The sequence below is a fragment of the Phycomyces blakesleeanus genome (assembly GCF_001638985.1).
Source record: "Phycomyces blakesleeanus NRRL 1555(-) unplaced genomic scaffold PHYBLscaffold_26, whole genome shotgun sequence".
NCBI classification, from domain to species: Eukaryota; Fungi; Mucoromycota; class Mucoromycetes; order Mucorales; family Phycomycetaceae; genus Phycomyces; species Phycomyces blakesleeanus.
Window position 1 is genome coordinate 574246 of NW_017265159.1, and position 19651 is coordinate 593896.

The following is a 19651-nucleotide window of genomic DNA, read 5'->3' on the forward strand; positions in this document are numbered from 1 at the left end:
TAGATAAAAAATTAAAGGAAATTAAAAAACAAGACTTGCTTTTAGGATCAAAGGGCAACATTTTTTTATTTTATTTATTTTTTATAAAGAAAGGTTTTCTAAAGACATCATATTATATTATAAATTATATATATACTTTAAAAACTATAATTTACTTATTTATTTAATCATTAATTAATAATTAATATGTATATATATATATATATATATATATATATCATATATACGTGTGTGTGTGTGTATTAACAGTGCCAAGTTATTAATTAAAACCAACAACTTTTACTTCTAATTTTTTAGACAACGATATGTACTTCCAAATCTAGCACTTTAAAGTCTCTGATCATTATTATTATTATTATTTGTACCCAGTAATCTCTGCTGGGATCCCGGTGTTAATCCTGTACCAGTCGATCCATCAGTAAAAGCGTTACTAATCGGAGGGCGACTATGATGTGGCTGGACAGATGACGACAGCGATGATTGTGGTCCTTGTGCCTGGAATTCTTCGGGCATTATTGGAGAAGAGGGCCGTCTGTTTCGCATGGCCATCGGCATACGGTCGGAGTCGGTGGGGGTCAAATCGTTTTTACTCGGAATACTGATATTATTATCTTCTTGCTTGATTGCCAAATCGAGTTCTTTAAAGATTTCATCGTTGATGTAGTATGACTTAAACAACAACTCCATCAACTGCATACGCTCTTCCATCCTTCCTAACCGGTAGTCTTGGTCTAATTCATCCTGGTCAAGGTATAGTGGATCGTCATTTGGATTATGGTAATTTGGAAGGTTGAAGGTTGAGAATCGGCGATGGACAGGGTTGATGAGAGGAATGGGAGTGTGCAGAGAACTGAACTGAGTACGAAGTCTTCTCTTGATCGACTGTTTCATTGAGCCAACAGACCATCGGTGGATTACACCCCAGGGAGAGTTTGGACGGAAGCCAAAGAGCCATGCTTGGACAGCGATCAGAAGACTGAAGACACCACCAACAAAGCCAAGAGCGTTAAGTAAGCTGTAGACCTTTTGTTCCTTAAGTACCACTTCATCAAAGTCATTTGGAAACACTACAATACGACCAATCATAGAAGGCGTTTGGGTTGTGAATGCTAGGTTGTGGACACCAGAGCGGTATATGGTAGTAATCTCGGGTGTATCGTTCAATACTGGCAAAAAGCCTACGTTGTTCCAGCCATTATTTTGGAGGTATCGGTGATTCTGGAGATTGTATCCTATGGTCGAATATGTAGATGGCTCTATATCATATACATTTTCAGCCTTCTTGTCATCCATGTCAGCCCTCTGCCACTCTGCCAGGTCGGCCGGTGAATAGAGCTGTGCAACATTTGTAGTGTTGATATTATAGGTTGCTACGTTGGGATCCATTCCTGGAGGGTATATATTGGCATGGATAGCACCCTGAACAGTTCCGTCGCCAAACAGTGAAAAGGTCAATTGGGTTCCGTTTGTAGATCCATCGAGTGTTTTGACTAGCCTGAAGCTGTCAGGGGGCGCATATAGAAAACAAGTTACGTTGCCAATACTATCCGAGAATCGAGGCTCAGAAATTGACATATCGAGAAGAGTCACGTAATCATTACAGACATCTCCGGTGTCAGTGTTGCATCGAACTGCTACGCCATTTTCGTCGGCTGCATAGGCACCTTCTGCGTTATTCCAACCTTCAAAGCATATACGAATATCTAATATAAACATGTTAATTACACAAAAGATCCATACTTTTCGTGTGTATCAAGTAATTTACCTGGTGTTTGTACAGCAGCAGCTGCGGTACGAATGGTAATTGTTGAAATTGGACTCCGGACTACTTGCCAGATCGTGAAAGAAAAGAAGGCAAAGAATATCAGCAAGATAATAAAGCGACAGACGAGACGGCATGTTTCTGTCCAAAGAGGCTCTCCTGATCTATATGCCATGACGTATACAGTGTTAGGCACAAAATATATGTAAATAAATTTATATGACTGCGATTCTTACCGAGGTCTCCAGACAATATCACTGTGTATATAGGAAATGAAAGATAGTACAGGCCTCCATAGTTTGAAGACAATCATCAGAACAACGATAACAAACACGAGAACACCAATGACAATTCCTGCAATAGCTCCTCCGCTCAACCCGGTAAAGACATTTTCTTCGCCGTCTTTTATGCTTGGATCGTTGTACTGTGCCTTATTAGCCACCCAGACAAAATCGGTCATGGTCTGACTATTGAATCTGAGTACATCAATATTACTACTAAAATCGTTCAGTTCTCCTCCTATAATCATTTTAGATTAAATATGTACATAGTTTTAGTAACGTGATAGACTGATTCATATCGCAGTCTCTGACAGTTGGGATAGTAAGTCTTACCATAAGCCATTATTACAACGTTGTCACTCACAAGCCCAATCGATCCACGACTGCGGCGAATAGAAGCTGGGCCAGCAACTTCAGGTATAGTCCAGATCCATGTAGTTGTATCCAAAACAAGAACATCATTATAAGATTGAACAGTCAAAAGATTTTTGCCGTTATTTCCTAAATACATCAAAAGTTTATTAGCGGTGTGCTTTTTATGATACAAGATCTATAGATAGATATATAGATATGACTGTGACCTTACCTGCATATACGATGATTGACTTCTTATCGGCAGCTATTAATTGTATAGAGTAAGTCTTAAATGTTGATACATGAGTTAACCTAAAGGGAAACTCACCGAGTATTGCACTAGCAGCAATTCGATCACTGATAGGTGGACCAGTAGCCGTGATGTTTGACCATGAATTAGTTTTGGTATCGAATATTGTGATATCTTTAGATGATACTGCGATAGTCTCTGAAATGTTCGTTTCAGATACTCCACCAAAAAGAAATACAATTCTTCCATCTCTGTAGCAACAACAAAAATAAAATTAAAATTTTGGTTGTGTAATTATTAGTTTACGTATACGTAGATAGAAATAATTTAGTATTTGTGAATATTTGACTTACGGGAGGGCAATGGCCGAATGCCCAAAGACATATCGTGCGTCGGGAGTGGTAAGGTCAGTGTAGACGCCAGTGGAAGGCTCAAAAGACCATATATCATTATAGCTAGCATCTAAAATTAATGTAGTTCCTCCATAAATATAAATCTTTCCGTTTGGAGCCAATGTTGCCGAGAAATCAGTGCGTAGCATTGGTCCAGTAGCGTTTGATGGAGCTGGAAATCTAACCCAGGATGCATTGGGGCTGTTGAAATTGTAGATGTAGGAATATATTGTTTCGTTGTACTCTAGCTGTGCATCATCACTTCCAGTAAAGACAATGGCTCTATTTCCGTCAGGTAAGAGTGTTGCCCGTGAGAAAGAATTCTTAGAGCCAGGCAGTGCTTGAGGGACAGTTTCAAGTTCCATCGTTCCTTTTATGTTCGGATCGTCTGACTGTGACAGTGACAGAGAGGTGAAGATGTCTGAAGTATAGTTTGTGGGGACTTGGCCTCCATAGTTGTATAGTTTATTGTTGCGTACAAAGTACGCTAGATTTGCGCGGGGTGATATTCCACTGTAGTAACTTGCTGGAACAGCATATGATGCTTTGACATGATCAAAAAACGAGAGCCATATAAATAGGACTGATATTACTGAATATGCCAGTCTCATTTTAGCAGATGGCATAATAGAAATATATAAAGAAAAGGAAAAGGAAAAGGAAAGAAAGAAAGAAGAGAGAATGGTAAAGAAGAAGAAGAAATGAAAAAAAAATTGTATGAAAGGCTTATGAATGAATCGAAAGGGGGCTATGTGACAGGATGGTCTAATCAAAGAAAGAGCAAGATATTGGTGATACAGCCGATTGAGGAAAGACACAAAAGTCAACTATTTTTTTTTGGAAGTATATTGGTGAATTATTGTGACATAGTTACGATGGTCCAAAGTCTAGGTCTCTCATTATTATTATTATTATTATTATTATTTTGAATCAGCTGTATGTGCCGAAATGAGATACAAGTCCCAAGAAACTCGGGCGTAACCAAGGGCTGGTGTCTAGTATTCCATACTCAAAATGTCACTATTTTGAGCCAAGAAAATTGGGCCTTTCCATGCAAGAAAAAAGAAGAAGTTTGTCCTACAAAGACCGGTACTATAAGGCTTAGAAAAACAATATTTTTTTTTTGAATTTTTGATTTTTATAGAATACGTTGATCTATTTGGAAGTAAGATCAAAAGTTCGTTTGGTTATTCTTTTCCAGTCTCGGTAATGGCTTGTCTGCAAAAAAAAAGAATCGAGCTCTAGTAAATCAATTCCAGGGTTAAAGTTTTCTTCTTCTATGTATATATATATATATTCTGTCAAGTATAGGTTGAAATAGGAGAGTGATTATTATAAAAATCGAGTACAGCCATATTCAAGTAGTACTCGAATAGGAAAATCCGTCATTAACTCCTGTCTATATATTTTTTTAGTTAAAGAAAAAAAAAGAAACAATCGCAGTGTTATTAAAACAATTATAAAAGAACCATTAGAGATATTTGAGCGTAAAACTGAAATAATCAGACACAGTATAACCATAGTATCATTCTTATAATTCCAAGCATATAAAACTCCAATTGTCAGTACTTGAGAGTATCATGATTTGTCTGCAAGTCATCAAGTATGAATTCCAACATATTTTATTTTATTAATCTGTATTTTGATGCGACAGGTAATACACTAGTAAAGATATATATATATTTTAGTGGTGGAGAGGCTGATGTATATGGAAATAGCTCATGGAATTCAATGAGCGCGGCTCGGGTAACACGACAAGATGGGCTACGAGCATACAGTTCTACGAATATTGCGTTTTTCCTTGATAGGCAAAACTATATGATAGAAAAGGAGAGAATCTTTAATGACAATCAGGGATATTATGTCGAATTAAGGAATCTACTATGGCTATCATTTTGTTTCTTAGAAAAGTTAAATGATATTAAGCAAGACGTTTATTCGTTTGACGGTCTGTTTAAGTAATAAATATAAATTTTTATATATAAAAAGTAATAGACAGCTCTTCTTTTTGAAAGAAAGAGAGAGAGAAAAAAAAAGAAAGGGATCGATTGACCAATGGGATTTTGATTTATAGAGTTTAATTCTATTTATTCTCATGGATTGTGTGCTGTTGAAAAGTAGGACAGAGTGACAACCTCACCGCATTTCCTGTGTTTCAGGAATGGGACTTTTTGAACCTAGAACTAACGACTACTGGAGTAGTGTTTCACAACACTAAAGCCTGTCTTGATTCGATAATCTATTTTAACTACACCAGTTTTGGCTGTTAAAAATAACAACTTTAGCTTTTTTTTTCTCGGGACTAAAAAAAGTATAAATATAAATATTATATATAAAAAGAATTACAAAAGAAAAGGGTTTTTGTAGATTTGGCTACAGTTAAATATAATGCATGCTAAACCCACAAGAGTTTAGTGAACACATACTTCTTTTGATATCTTTATGATGTTGCTTAGCAACAATTATAGTTATTTTTCAAACATCGCAAGAATCTATAGGAATTACGTTTCTCAAATGGCCAAAGGAATCTTTGTATCTCACAACAACAAATCTTGTTTATGTTTATATTTATCTGTATCAATGCACTATCACAAGTATGACAAGAAGAGGAGAAGAGGAAGCTAAGCGTAAAAAAATAAATTATAATCCTGTATTCAAAAGGTAATATCCAGTGATCTTACTTATCATATAGTAAATTCAGCCATATATCTGCCAAAAAATACTAGCCTTGGATCAGTGTACAAGATCCAACTCTAGTCACAGAGAATAATAACTCTATTGTCATTCTTGCTTTGGTTTGAATCACAAGTACTTATCCATTGTTCTTTAGCGATCTTTTACCAGAATCCAATGATATCCTGTGTTAATATATATATAGTGTGTGTGTTAACAGAAATAACAACAACAAAAGAAAAAGACATCATCAAATGTCTGTGAGTACTGCACAAACAATCCTTTCTTTCTTTTTAATTTCTGAGTTTACTGATAGCTCTCAGACTGCTTGTTATTCCTTGAATTCCCCTTGATAATACACCTGATATCCAGTTCCGTATACTTTGGACAATATAATAGCATGCCATAAAGAATGTATATTTTTTTTATATATATTTTTTAAGCTCCAAAGACATTCACAATTGTCACGCACTAAAACAATTCTTCAAAGCCAAAACCTTAATATTTATACACATTGTTGAAACTCATGACACTTTGTATTACTAAAAGAAGAAGAGGAAAAGAAAAGACGTTAACGTGGCGTAGTATGTACTCCCTTGCAGCTGGTACATTATCAAATATTTGGCTTTGTCCTTGGTATAACAGCATTGTATATTCTCTCACTTGTATGTGCTTATTTATTCTTTTTTTTTTTAAAAAAAAAAAAGGGAAAAAAGAAAGAGTTCCAATTACCCACGTTATTTTTGTATACTATCCATTCAATCAACCTCTGGTGACTTTTTTTTTTCTTTTTGATAATTATAGTCATTTTACTATTAAAAATAATTGATCATACCGGAATAATATGGATAACGTTATAGGCATATTAAATGTTAAAGATATTATTATTACAAGGAAAAGTTAAAATACATTTATAGATTTTAAAAGCACATTATTACTATTACTATTATTATTCTTATTATCCAAAAAAAGAAAAACAAAACAAAATATCTAACGACTGGGCTGAAGAGATACACTTTTAATCTGTTTTAAATGGTTTGAAATCTATGGATATCGAGTCTCAAACTTATGAGTATGCGAGCTGTATAATTACGTTGGCAAAATAGCTTGAGAAGCTTATTAATAAAACGAGCATACTTTGTTCTGTAAATAACTCAACTTTTAGATAACATGATAAGCTTATGTTTTGGCTTTGGTTTTTATTTTGTTATCTAGCCTCAAATAGAGAGCCACAGTGCTAACAGGACCAACATAAGCCATACACTTGCCTTTACCCGAAATGTAAGGTTCATATACAGAGAGCTAAATTTTTCTTGTGAATGAGTAAAAGTACTTGCACATGGAAGCCTTACTAAACATATATATATATATATATATATATATATATATGTATAAGATAATTTACAATAATTCCAATCGCAATACATTTTTACTTTAATTTAAATAAAAGGCTTGTCAAAATATACAAAGGTGTATAGTTTTGACTCCTAAATGTTTAAGTTCAAGGGTTTGTTTAAAGTACACTATAGAATCGAAGCACAATAGCTCGTTTATTTTGTCCCCAAAAGCTGAGGGCTGTTCATATATTATATTGTTATTATTTTTTGTAAATAATATGTTCTTTCTAAGAAATAAAATATCAACAAACAAAGTTCAGCTATTATTCAGGCCTGACGCTTTACCTCTCGGACACGACGTTTCTATAGAGTACTAAATATATATATATATTCTAAACACCGCTTTTCATTGTGTACCGGACTCCTGGAAAGTGACTATGGTCCGGCCTTCAATAGTAACAGAGTACCTAAAAGCGAAAAAATAAAAAAAAGTTATACCCTGAAGAAATTAGTGAAAGGCCTGTTATAAAACCTTCTTTTCTTTTATATGCTCATCTTGTAAGAATTAAACATCTTTTACATAATATAATGTTTTGCTTTGAAGACACAAGAGTGCTCCTTCTACCATTACAAATTAGTATTTGTAAAAACGATGTTAACAATCGCTCAATAGAAATCACTTCAACATGAATACTATCAATAAAAAATCATTTCTTATCGACGGAAACGAATACTATCCCATTCAGCAAGACTTTCCCACTACACCAACCAATGACTATGCCAACATTACTGTGGCGATTTCTAAGATGCATGAGTATACACTTGCTAACAACTTCACTCTCGCAACCAAAGACCGTAAACCAACTCGGGGTTACTTAAAGTGCACCAGGGGTGGTCACTGTAGAAACACCCATAAACTTGAAGACTGCGATCGTGTAAAAATCCGCCCTAGTTCGAAAACCGGATGTCCTTACATGATAAAGCTATCTTACAAGAAAGGAATCAAAGGATATCTTCCCTTGAAAGCTTCTAGTGAAATGGAGAGCTATCACAATCATCCTCTTGATGACAAATGCTTGGAATCGACTCTGAAAGGCAGATTGTCAAGAGTTACTGCCGAAGACGCCAAGCAGATATCTAAACTTGTTGAGACAAAGGCCAAGACTCATGAGATCCAAAGGACTATCACAGACGAAAAAGACGATGGTCATAAGCTGTATGTTAGCGATATCAACAATATTAAGGCTGCCTTTGCTCGAGTTTCTGCCCATGTTGCCCAGAATGCGGGTACTGGACTTGTTAAGATGATGGAAGCAAAAGGTTACCAGGTGCATTATGGTGTAAACGGGAATAATTCGCTGGAGAGAGTGTTTTTTACCAATCAGAAGATGATGGAGAGAGCTCGTCGCTTCTCAGAAGTTATGGTGGTAGATGCTACATATTCTACCAATAACTTGTCAATGCCACTGATTTGCGTGGAAGGTATCCACAACCTCGGAGGAGAAACCCTCAAATCGTTTCCCATTGCCTTTGCCTGGGTCTCTAACGAGCAGCAAGGCACGTATCTTTGGTTCCTCCAGCAACTCAAGGCACTTGTTTTTGAAGACAAGGCTCTTAGCACAGTTTTTGTGACAGAAAAGTGTGCTGCACTTATGAACGCTCTCGATGTCGTGTTTGTGAACAACAGCAAACTGCTTTGTTACTGGCACATGCTGAATAGTGTGGAAAAGGCTTTTTCGGAAAAAGTTGGCTCGGTAAAAAAAAAGGAAGAGCTGACGGGATATATATCCAATATGATCCATAGCAAAAGTAAGAAGAAGTTTGACTGGGCTCTGAATAAGTTCAACACTGTATCCGCTGGTTCCGAAGTAGAAAATGGCAATGTGAAAGCGCCAGTCTCGGTATATTTTCATGACAGGTGGATTACATGCCAAGAGAAGTGGACAGGTTATCTTACTCAGAAGATAATGCATTTTGGATGCACAACATCGCAAAGAGTGGAAAGTGCTCATCAAACCTTAAAGAGAGGCATATCTGCAATAGCTTCCCTGGATCTCGCCTTTGAAAATATTTCAAGATATATCGAGAGGCTTGAGAGAGACTTCCGGAATGTGGAGATCAGGGAATCTACCACGGTTGACCCTCTTGTTGGACGAAACAAGCTTTTGTCTAGACTGCTCATGAAGGTCTCAAAGTGAGCTTTACTGGTAATAGACCAAGAGGTTCGACTGAAATGTGAAAGCAGTATTGTTTGTGAATGTATGAACAAGCTCCAGTATGGTCTACCTTGTCGCCATTCTTTGCCTACTGGAAGGGATATCTATATTTCTGATATCCCCAAAAGGTGGGTTATTGATCCTCGTAATGTAAAGTCAAGGGAAAACACTTGTCGGGAAAACTTCCAGCTTGAGGAAAGACCAGAGGTGTGGATGGAGGAAGTGATTAAACTCGAGGCACTGTTTCGGTCCTGTGAGGGCAGCCAGCAAGTGGCCAATCTTCTGAATAAAATCAAGAAGGTCACTTCTGAATTCGAAGGCAAAACTGGGCACCCTTCGATTAACTTTCAAACCCCAGAAAAAATCAAGTACCCTGGCAGACGGAAAAGTAGTGCACGTCGAAAGTACCTCCCCAAAGACTTTGGTCGAGCAAACTGGAGGAAGATCAGTGTTTCGCCTGGTCATGTAAGATAAAAAAAATATAGCATAACAAATTATTAATATGTATCTTGAAATAATAGGCTGGCTTTAAGGCAATGGTTAGGTTGAGAGCTAGAATGGGGGAGGGAAAGTCTGCAGCTACACAAAAACCAGAAAACAACAAAAAACAAAACAAAAGCAAACAAGAGCCTCTCGACCCAGGTAAGATGTGTTCTTGTTTTACAGTATAATTGAGTTTATGTGGAGGGATATCGGCTTATACGAATATGTTTTTTAGTCGATGCCACCAAAAATAAAACAAAAGATAAATAAAACAAGAGCCTCTCGACCCAGGTAATATACTTTCTTATTTTACAGTGTAATTGAATCCATAAAGAGAAATATCGTCTTATACTAATATGCTTTTTAGTCGATGCCACAAAAGAAATAGGGTTTAAAAGACCTGCCACCGCTCTAGAAGATTACCAGTATGATCATCGCACCTCTGTTGGCAAGAGGGTTAAATTCCAGCCTGATTTTCCTGTCTCTCATGAGATAGTTGATGACGTTAAGGGTGGGTTTAACCCTACTGCTGATGGGTGGTGTGGTTTTCGGGTACTTGCCCACTTGATCTATAAAGATTAAAACAAATTCCCTCTTGTAAAAAGGGACAGGCTTTCTGCCTTGCCAAAATACAAGGAGATATACCCAAACACCTTTGGTACTGACACCAGCCAACTGGAAAGAATTATTCGACATGGTTCTCAACTCGATTGCAACAACACCAACTTCAACACCAACTTCATCCCAGCATGTTCAGATGCCAGTATGTGGTTTAACACACCCGACTGTGCTCAACTAGCTGCGGACACATATACACGACCAGTCTGCGTCTACTCAGACAACCCCAACACCCCCTCAACAACCTTTCTTCCATTCGCCCTTCCCAACAACAAAACAAAACAACGACAACCTCTGATTTTTAATCATGTTAACAATAACCACTGGACAACAGTAAACCTTTCCCGCAATGTCTCAAGGAAATGGCCAACTATTCCTGAGTTATTCTTTTTGGGCTGTGTCAGAAACCAGATTCCCGACAACTTTGATACTTACTGGAACAAGTTCAAAGAATTTAATAAGCATGACCGCAGAAATGCCATGCTCTCTTTTCTTTCCGATCAAGAGGAACCTATTGATCTCAGTATAAAATAATCTTTTTTTATTATATTTTTCTTTATACTTCATTAGCTAGACAATTTATTGTTTATTTACTCATTTACTCTTATATTTTATTAGCTAGACGATCTTTTTTTTTTTACCTTTATAAATCTTATCAATCTGTTTCTTTGCGTCAAAATAAGCTAACTATCACTCGCGGGTTAAATGACTCTCCGCTCTGTTTTTTCATGGAAATCATTCGTGGGAAGTACTTTACCCTACAAGTTACACCTATGCCCAGCGAATTAAAAAACATAAATGTCGGATAGCGTTACACATATCGAGCCAAACTATCTTCAGATATGTTATATTATGCATTTTTATATATCTATTTCATCAATTCAAGATTCGACTCTTTAAAACTTTGGATCCATATAATATAGAGGTATAAGAGTGTGTATTAGGTTTTAATCGAATTTAAAACCTTGATCATGAGAAAACTAACATATTAGAGAACCCATTGTTGACTGAAAATTCTAAATTTTCACTCACTTTTATTTTACACGGCGATTTAATTTCCAATAAAAAATATAAACTTTTACTGAGGGAGGTCATTTCATCACTAAGTCTTAAAAGATTGTGCTTGTTTTGTCACATTCAAACCTGAACATAAGATAGCCAAGAGTCATCTCTATATGTTTACTTTAGAGAATAAGTCTTGAAAAGCAAAGTTTATTAAGATGTATCTCTCTTATGTTTGTCGCAGTACTTATGTTTTCATCAACTGTTGTTGAGTTTTTTCTTTTTAACTTGATTTCACTAATAGTTCTTTTTTAGCAGTCTTTGAAAATATCACATCCCAACGGGTTCTCTAATAATTCTTTTTTAGCAGTCTTGCAAAATATCACATCTCAATGGGTTCTCTAGTAAGTAAAATATTGCATCAACAATTTTCTTGAACACATTAGAGAGGGTGTCGAGTTATGATAATTTCAAGATGACTAAAAAATAATTATTTGTAAAACCCAATCAAAGATAAGAATAAAACTCAGATACAGTTATGAATATTATAAGTTGAAAACATTGATACTAAGAAATTTAGAGGAAATAGACCTTAATAAACTTGACTTTCCAAGGCTTATTTTCTTAAGTATAAAAAATAGGCTACTGGCTATCATACATTTTGTTTTGAAGTAAAAAATCAGGGATTACCTAACTTTTGGCTTCAAATGCTCACTAAATGGCCTCCACCATGAAATTTGCAAAACAAATATTGGAATTTAATTCGCCGCGTAAAATAAAAATTTACAAACGTTGCAATTCAGACTCGAAGACACCCTCTATTTATTTTATCGTCACGTTTAGGACACGACGTTTTGCCTCTCAAACACAGCGTTTACAAATTGTATATCTTGTATATATTGCATGTAAAATATGAACCTTTTAACATAGTTGCTACTTGATTACGTTTATAAATTCCAATATATTAAACAAAAAACTACTTTGTTCATGAATCAAGTTATTTGTCTTTTAATAAATTGATTTTACTCATACAAACTACTTTGAATAGTTAGGGACCAGATAGAATTACTGGATGCTGGGCCGCAAGTCACTTTTTATGAGACCGGTAGATCACTGTAGAAAAAAATCTATGAGTATTTGAAACAAGCTGCCTTATTTTGGAAAGAAATGGCAGATTTTTGAACACCATCTAGCACTTACCAAGTTTAGAACATCTCTATCCTATTTTGGCTCTAGAGAAATATTTTGAAGATGAAAGTCTCGTCGTCAACCCAGGAAACCATCTTGATTTCCGAATAGAGAGAACTACTTGCTTGATTAAAGAAAAATCAACTAGAGGGTCAAACAAGCTCTATGAACTTTGTACCTTGGATCTGAGCTTATACCAGAAACAGTCATACCTACTGATATTTTTTTTAATGCGAACTTGTGTTTTATTTCGTAAAGTATTTTTCTTTCTATTTCTTCTCACTATTACTATTGTTGACAAGTATTTCAGGCTTTACAAAGTACTAACCAATAACCTATAGCTTTTAGGCGATAACAATATTAAGCAAGAGATCTATAACAAGACCCTATAACACAAAACATTTTATCAAAGCCTTACAAGATAAGCACACATACACATATTTTATAGATAGAATGATATATAGCTATAGCTCTTTTAATGTTAAACGAAACTCCCTTTTTTATTTCTGGCCAAAGCGATATCTAGTAGTTTATAAAGGCATTGATCTTACAATTTAAATTAAACTTTTACTATACTTATTATTTAATTTAAAATTATCATAGTCTTCTTCTTTACATACTTATTCTATCATTCGTCTACTATTTTTTTAGTACCCTTTGTTAGAGGCAATGCTATAGATATGAGAAGGCTAAAGAAGAGCCTTATTTTATTACTTTTACTATTAATAAAGTCAAAAAATAAAAATATTTTGCTATAAAACATTAAGTTTGTTGGACCAATTATAAGAAAATTTAAAGTACCTAAAAAGGTATAAATTTACCATATTTAGAGCAATTGATTGGATTAGATGCAAAAACAATCTGAAATCCCACAAATCATATTTGCTAAAGAATCTACGAGCTCGTAGGTGCATACGAGCTCGTAGAAACCTACGAGTCTGAAGTTATAATTTCTTCTATTTTCAGTAATTCTATTGGTTAAAAAATCTTCCCCGACATTTCTACGAGCTCGTAGAAATCTACGAGTACGGAGTTATAAATGCTGCCATTTACCACAGTGGATGGTAAAATCGGAGATTAAATAAACGTAGTGGTCCAGAAAAACGTCGTGCCCGAGTGGAAAAGTGTCTGGCCCGAATAATTAGCGATTTTCAAGCAAAAAGCGAATTCAAGCTAACATACAAGTATGGTATTTCTCTGTGTAAAATATAAGTTCTGACGGAGTTTTGCATCACCTGCCTGTAGGAAACATTATCAATACAATATTAGCTGTATATCTCAATTAAGCGTCAAGTTTTGCTATTGTATAATAGGGGGTTTCACCAGCTTTAAATGTTGACTGTTGGATATAGCGGTAGTTTAATTCGGAAAATGATTGGCTGTGACGAATCTTCAAAAAGTGAAAAACGAGCATCCAAGCATCTAAAAAAATAGTTCGATACTCTAGATGTCGTGACTTAGCCGAAATTTTGTAAATTTTGTACTTTATGTACGATTGATGGCGAAGTTCATATAGAAGCAAAGTCAAAAATAAAACATAATTAATCTATATAAAAGTAGTTATCTTGATACCAAATTATAGAAGTCTAACTTACTTGTGAGGAATTTGGGCATAGGCACTATATTTATGGGTACTCTAATCAAGCGTATTGTACATATGAATTTTGACGTATATGAGAGAAAACATATCAGCCAAGGGTCATTAGGGGGTTTCACCAGTCTTTTTTCGATACTTATTATTATTGGCTGGTGCTTAAACTACCGCTATATCCAACAGTCAACATCCAAAGCTGGTGAAACCCCCTAATATGTAATCGTCTCTGTCAATTAATTAACCTTGTTAACAACCAAGTCGGCATTGGTCTTGAGTAAGCTGAAGGTGCAGTTAGACTCTTCTCTTGCCAAGATGTTAACATAACCCACAGTATTTCATTTCTTTTATCTATTAAAGATATCAACTCTCTTTATATATGCCTCACTCTTGGTTTTTTCCTCTCTGGCCAGAAAATAAAACGAATTAAAATATTAGCAATTGACTCTGCTACCTGCATATATTTAAAAGCAAAAGAGTATACCTAAAAACTTTGTGCTTTACGAGCAAATTTAGTATATGTTTTATTTTTCTTAGGACAGATTTAATTTATACTACATAATCTTGAATAGCTGGTTTATTGGTGCCAATTACACCTCCTAATAAAAGGATAAATTTCGATCTCTTCAGTAGTATTCCTTTGCTTATTACTTTCATTTTTGTTCCTATATGCTTACTATTAGTATCCAAAGCTCTTAAAAAACTCGGTTTAGAAATGCCTGTTATGCTCTACACCATACATCCCAAAAATCTTATGAAGATAACTCACATTCCCTAAAAAAAAACATCTTGATACTTTCAATTATCGGTATAATCTCATTTCAATAGAACTTAATATGTAATTCAAAATCCCGTTCCTTAGCGTATTATGATGAGATCCAGACAATATATACATATTTTGTACTTTTTACTTATTGCTTAATACCACTTTGGAATATATTTGGGTTTTTCCGTAGTAATTTTTGGGCACCTTTTGTGCCTAATTGTACAGGAAAAAGAAAAAAATAATTTCATCTTGTGTCCTTTGAACAAAAAATGCACAGACCACTTTAGAGTAACCTACAAATCGCCGTTATAGAAACTTGTACTCCACTTTGAGAGTCATTGTTACACCGATCAATACCGAACCTTTCCTTACTTCTTTGCTTCTTTGCCTTACTTTGCTTCACTTTGAAAAGGTTGTATTATGTGGTAATTTGATTGAATATTATTAACTGTCTACTCTGCCTTAAAACATTTACACGAACCCAGTAAAAAGAATATATAGCTATGTCATGTTTGCTCTGACGTGGACATCTAAGACTGACAAAAGGCGCAGTCCTAAACTTTAATCGCAGATGAAAACTTTTCTGTTACATATAGACCTCCTCCAACGCGCGTCGTTTGTTTTCTCCTTGAGCAACAACAGTCCCGGTTTCATAGTGAGGCGTCTCTTGCGACCGTTGCAGGGAGATTCTTCCATGCTACAAGCATCGGAAAGTGAAAGTTGTTACTCGCCAGCTCAGTTTATTCTGAGAAGTCGTGGGGCATGGTCTCTTCATTTTTGGAAGGACTACTGTGTACATCGCATCGCCAATGTGGAATCATGATGCTGGGGGGAGGGAGGTCTAACCTGTGGTGAGATGTGCTGGCTCTTCACTGCTAACCTGACTGAACTCTTTAACGGCTGACGGTGAAGCTACTGGTAGTCGAATGAGCTGGACCTTATCACCTAGTGGTAAGTTCTCTGGCAAGTTCGCACCCACATTACTCGGTGACGAGATGTGGGGCTGGATGAACGGGTGCTTTCCGTTGGTTTGCCACCATTCCAGCACCTCCTTCGCTACCAAGTCAGGTTTACGTCCTGAAGGAGATTGAGCCGCGTAATGCGGGGACAAAGAACTTGGTGTCATGCTTTTTATTCTTTTATGTAAAAGAACATTAAGTGAAATTAATTCAAATAAAATAGTTTCTTTATGTATATATTTAAATAAATAAATAAAGTCTTTCTTAGCTATTGTCAACTTTAACAAAAAAACACGCTTTTAACAATTATTTTTTACTTGATTGAAGAGGTTAATGTTGTAATTAGGAAGCCTCATTTATAGGAAAAAATTAATCTAGTCGAATAAACATGAAAAGAATTATAATATAATAAAGCAACATAATATGTATGCTCTTATAATTGTGTTGATTACCATGTCTAATTGTATAGGATGTTTCGTCTATAAAGTCTATAAGAAAAACTAGGAATAATTTTTGAGAATGGTAATGGCGTGAAATATATAGCTGAATCTGGCTAATCCAGATAGACATTGTAAAGAAGACGCATTGGAATGAGAGAAAGATAAAGAAGAAGAAAAGTAAAAACACGCAAAAATGCGAAAGATGATAAAAAATGAACAAAAATGTGTGTTTGAAAGAAAGACGGAAAAGGCGTAGTGAGTTGAATACACAGGTAAAGTTCTCATTGTATTTACACAGACTGTGCACAAAAAAAAGTTTAATTTGCATATCGGCTTTTTGTTTAGTTAGGCACACAGTGCTTAAAAAATATTGTAATCTTGCCACTTCAATGTCGCCAAGTTTCTTTAAACCACAACCAAAGAAATACCCTGCTTAGCCTTAGAAGAAATCGAAAAAGATATTTTTTTTATTAATAAAGGACAAATCATTAGCCTAGATTAAGGGGGAAAGCTTCTTGTACATTTTGTTATATTCGTTTCATTTTATATTGCTTATTGAGGCAACGAATATTTGAATTATTGAATAAAATCAATTTTCAAGAGTGCTCAACCCACTTAAAAATCTTTTGTTATTTTAAGTGAGGTATTGAATAGTATAAAAAGTGTATTGAATAAGGGGTACGAATGCTTTTAGTAAGCTGCTTTTTATAAAGCTATCTTGATAACCTGGATGATAGACATTGAGTTAGCAAAGCAACTATAAAATATTCGGAAGCTTAAACGGTGTCCTCCTTGCAAAGTATATCACGTCCTTTATTATATAAATAGAAAAAAAAAAGACCCTCATATAAGATCATTTTAAGCGAATATTCGACACTATTGGCTAGATATCTTTTAACCTCTTCAAATAAACATTTCTTGTTTACTTTATTGTTTTATTTAATACACTAATTCTTTTTTATTCAAAAAGGTATACATACATATACACACATATATATATATTGGTTTAATTTGTCTTCTTTTCGGAAACATCAAGGTTTCTTCCTCCCCATGTTGACAGCCAGACAGCACTAAATACCAAGAATCCAACAATCATACTACCCACAGAGGCATAGTAAGGGTATGCAGCAGTCAAGAAACGAGGGTATTCGTTGTGTCTAAAGGGTCTAATGGCAACTACATCTTCGGCAGACAGGTAAGTGAGACCGGCTCTTTTGTAGTTGACTCGGAAAGTGAATACACCATAGACATCAGGCAGTTGAACATGAGCCTTAAATCGTCCGTAGTGGTGTTCAGGAGCAACAGGGACTTGCTTCAGAGTGGTACGGATGTAAGGATCAAGCATAATAATTTCCAACTGAACATCATTTGCCTTGAAAGGAACCCAGTGGTCATTCTCATACTCGGAAATTTCCAAAGTGTACACCTAAAAAAGTAAATCCCATGGAATTAAGAAGGAACCAACAAAAAGGTTTTTTCTAAACGTTAATATAAAATTGAACGAATCTAGATTTTATGAACTTTTTTTTTTTGGTTTACCATATCATCCTTTACACGGTAAAATTCAGGTTGTTCGGTGTGATTTTCTTTATGGTGGTAGTGAGAAATGACCTTAAGGACACTCTTTTCTTGGAAAGTCCATTTTGTCAATTCAGAGACAAATTCCTCATTACCAGACTTCTCAAACCTAATTTTAAGCATAAGTATATTATATGCATATATTAAAAATAATGTATTATAGACCAACATAGATTACTACTTACTTTACAACATCACCATCCTTTTGAACCTTCTCAACAGGTGAAGAAAATAAGCTACGAAGAAGAGAAGTGTTAGATTCACTATATATACCTTTTTCTTTTTCTTTCCCCCTACGAGCCATTTCCATTTCCATTTCCTATAATCCAAATTCCCAACTTCCAACTTCAAATTACAACCCCAATTCCAATTACAACTTACGCATCCGAGAAAATATCAAGAGAACCCACAAATGTAGCTCTGGCAGAGTTTCTAGTCTGCATAGCTCCAATAAGATCCACAGGATTCTTACTAGGCTTATTCTTACCAAACCTCTCTGCCACAAATGCAGTATCTTCTGCGCTCAGAACACGGTTGACCAAAGGTAAAGATCCAACTGTGAGGCCGACTCCACTGTAGACAATTGGTGCCGAGCTAAAGTCCTTGGGAATGATTGATTGTGGAGCAACAACCTGAGATGTGGTGATCGAGTCCTTGTCGTTGGCATTGGAATTGGTGCTGCTGGCATCAAATACACGTGTGCCCGCAGGCTCAAACTCGATGTCGAATTCACTTGCCAGCTCCCGCACGCCATTGGAAGCATCGCTTGACACACCAACTAAGAGATTACCACCACCATTGACAAACTTTACAAGCTCGACGTTACCCAGGTTTTTGTGTTTGCTCAATGCTGATACAATGTGTTAGAAGTCTCAATTAATACAACCACACAAAGTTTACAAGTGTGTGTGTGTGTGTGTGTGTGTGTGTTGACTTACATGCAGTGGTGGGCGCAAAATGGATAATGTGCTGATAGAGGGGTCGACCAAAGTAATAAAGACTTGTCTCTCCGTCAACTGCACTCTTGAAGTCTAGTTTAAAGTCGCGATCTTGATTGTACAATAAAAATAACATAACAATAAATCTCGAAAATCAATACATAATTTTTAATTATTTTTTTCGCATTCAATAATAAAAGGTAATAAGGAAGTCGAGTTTTTTTTGTAAATGTTTACATGTATATTAATGCATGTGTATGTGTATTTGTACCTTGAAGTGTTTCCCAAAGACGCGAATAAGAATCTTTTTGGGCAAGGTTATCGAGAAGAACAAGAACCTGATCTCCAGTCACCGACTTTGCCTCTGCAACCGAGCACAGGGCCGCTAATGATGAGATTACGAAGAGTGAGATGAAGCTCTTCATTCGTAGACAGTTTGTGCTGGGAACTGATGAGTGATGAACAAAATGAAGGTTAATCGACCCTTTTGCAGGTGATTTCGGTGTCCGACGATATCCCAATGCAAGACTTTGCCACGTCACAGCAATTGTAGCCCGTCCAGTCAATCAATCAGTCAGCCAGTTAGTCAGTTAGTTAGTAATGTAATAGCCAGTCGATCAGTAGGTCAAACAACCGCTTATTTCTTTGCTTTTTTTATAGAAAAAAATTCGATTATTTTTTAATGAAACATAAGGATTAAACAAATTAATAAGATATGTAAAGTTGATTGGCTTATGTTTTCAATAAAAAAGAGAAAAAACATGGTTAGACAGATTATTGATATTATTATTATTATTATTATATAATAGTACACTGTATTGTA

The 19651-nt window shown here is 35.5% G+C and overlaps 5 protein-coding genes across 5 annotated transcripts; 2 read left to right on the forward strand and 3 right to left on the reverse strand.

Annotated features, from left to right (window-relative positions):
- Window positions 1-109: 109 nt before the first annotated feature.
- PHYBLDRAFT_79418 (hypothetical protein) lies at window positions 110-3665 on the reverse strand (the record flags this gene model as incomplete). The annotated part of the gene is made up of 7 exons (XM_018443465.1): window positions 110-1703; window positions 1766-1926; window positions 1999-2281; window positions 2377-2544; window positions 2630-2662; window positions 2726-2898; window positions 3001-3665. The coding sequence occupies 7 exons, from the start codon at window positions 3663-3665 to the stop codon at window positions 328-330; spliced, it is 2859 nt and encodes a 952-aa protein (XP_018286220.1). The 3' UTR covers window positions 110-327.
- A 312-nt stretch (window positions 3666-3977) lies between these two features.
- Window positions 3978-5001, forward strand: PHYBLDRAFT_69253 (hypothetical protein; the record flags this gene model as incomplete). The annotated part of the gene is made up of 3 exons (XM_018442072.1): window positions 3978-4128; window positions 4184-4204; window positions 4694-5001. The coding sequence occupies 3 exons, from the start codon at window positions 3978-3980 to the stop codon at window positions 4999-5001; spliced, it is 480 nt and encodes a 159-aa protein (XP_018286221.1).
- A 4477-nt stretch (window positions 5002-9478) lies between these two features.
- Window positions 9479-10900, forward strand: PHYBLDRAFT_173672 (hypothetical protein; the record flags this gene model as incomplete). Its single annotated transcript, XM_018437082.1, has 4 exons — window positions 9479-9730; window positions 9787-9907; window positions 10116-10287; window positions 10354-10900. 4 exons carry the CDS (start codon window positions 9479-9481, stop codon window positions 10898-10900), a joined length of 1092 nt encoding a protein of 363 aa, XP_018286222.1.
- Window positions 10901-15058: 4158 nt separating this feature from the next.
- Window positions 15059-16039, reverse strand: PHYBLDRAFT_173673 (hypothetical protein; the record flags this gene model as incomplete). The annotated part of the gene is made up of 2 exons (XM_018437083.1): window positions 15059-15126; window positions 15760-16039. The coding sequence occupies 2 exons, from the start codon at window positions 16037-16039 to the stop codon at window positions 15059-15061; spliced, it is 348 nt and encodes a 115-aa protein (XP_018286223.1).
- A 1330-nt stretch (window positions 16040-17369) lies between these two features.
- Window positions 17370-19265, reverse strand: PHYBLDRAFT_89096 (hypothetical protein; the record flags this gene model as incomplete). The annotated part of the gene is made up of 6 exons (XM_018443708.1): window positions 17370-17738; window positions 17852-17999; window positions 18076-18126; window positions 18272-18740; window positions 18829-18939; window positions 19100-19265. Coding segments are annotated over 6 exons (1314 nt in total), but the record flags the coding sequence as incomplete, so codon positions are not given.
- Window positions 19266-19651: the final 386 nt, after the last annotated feature.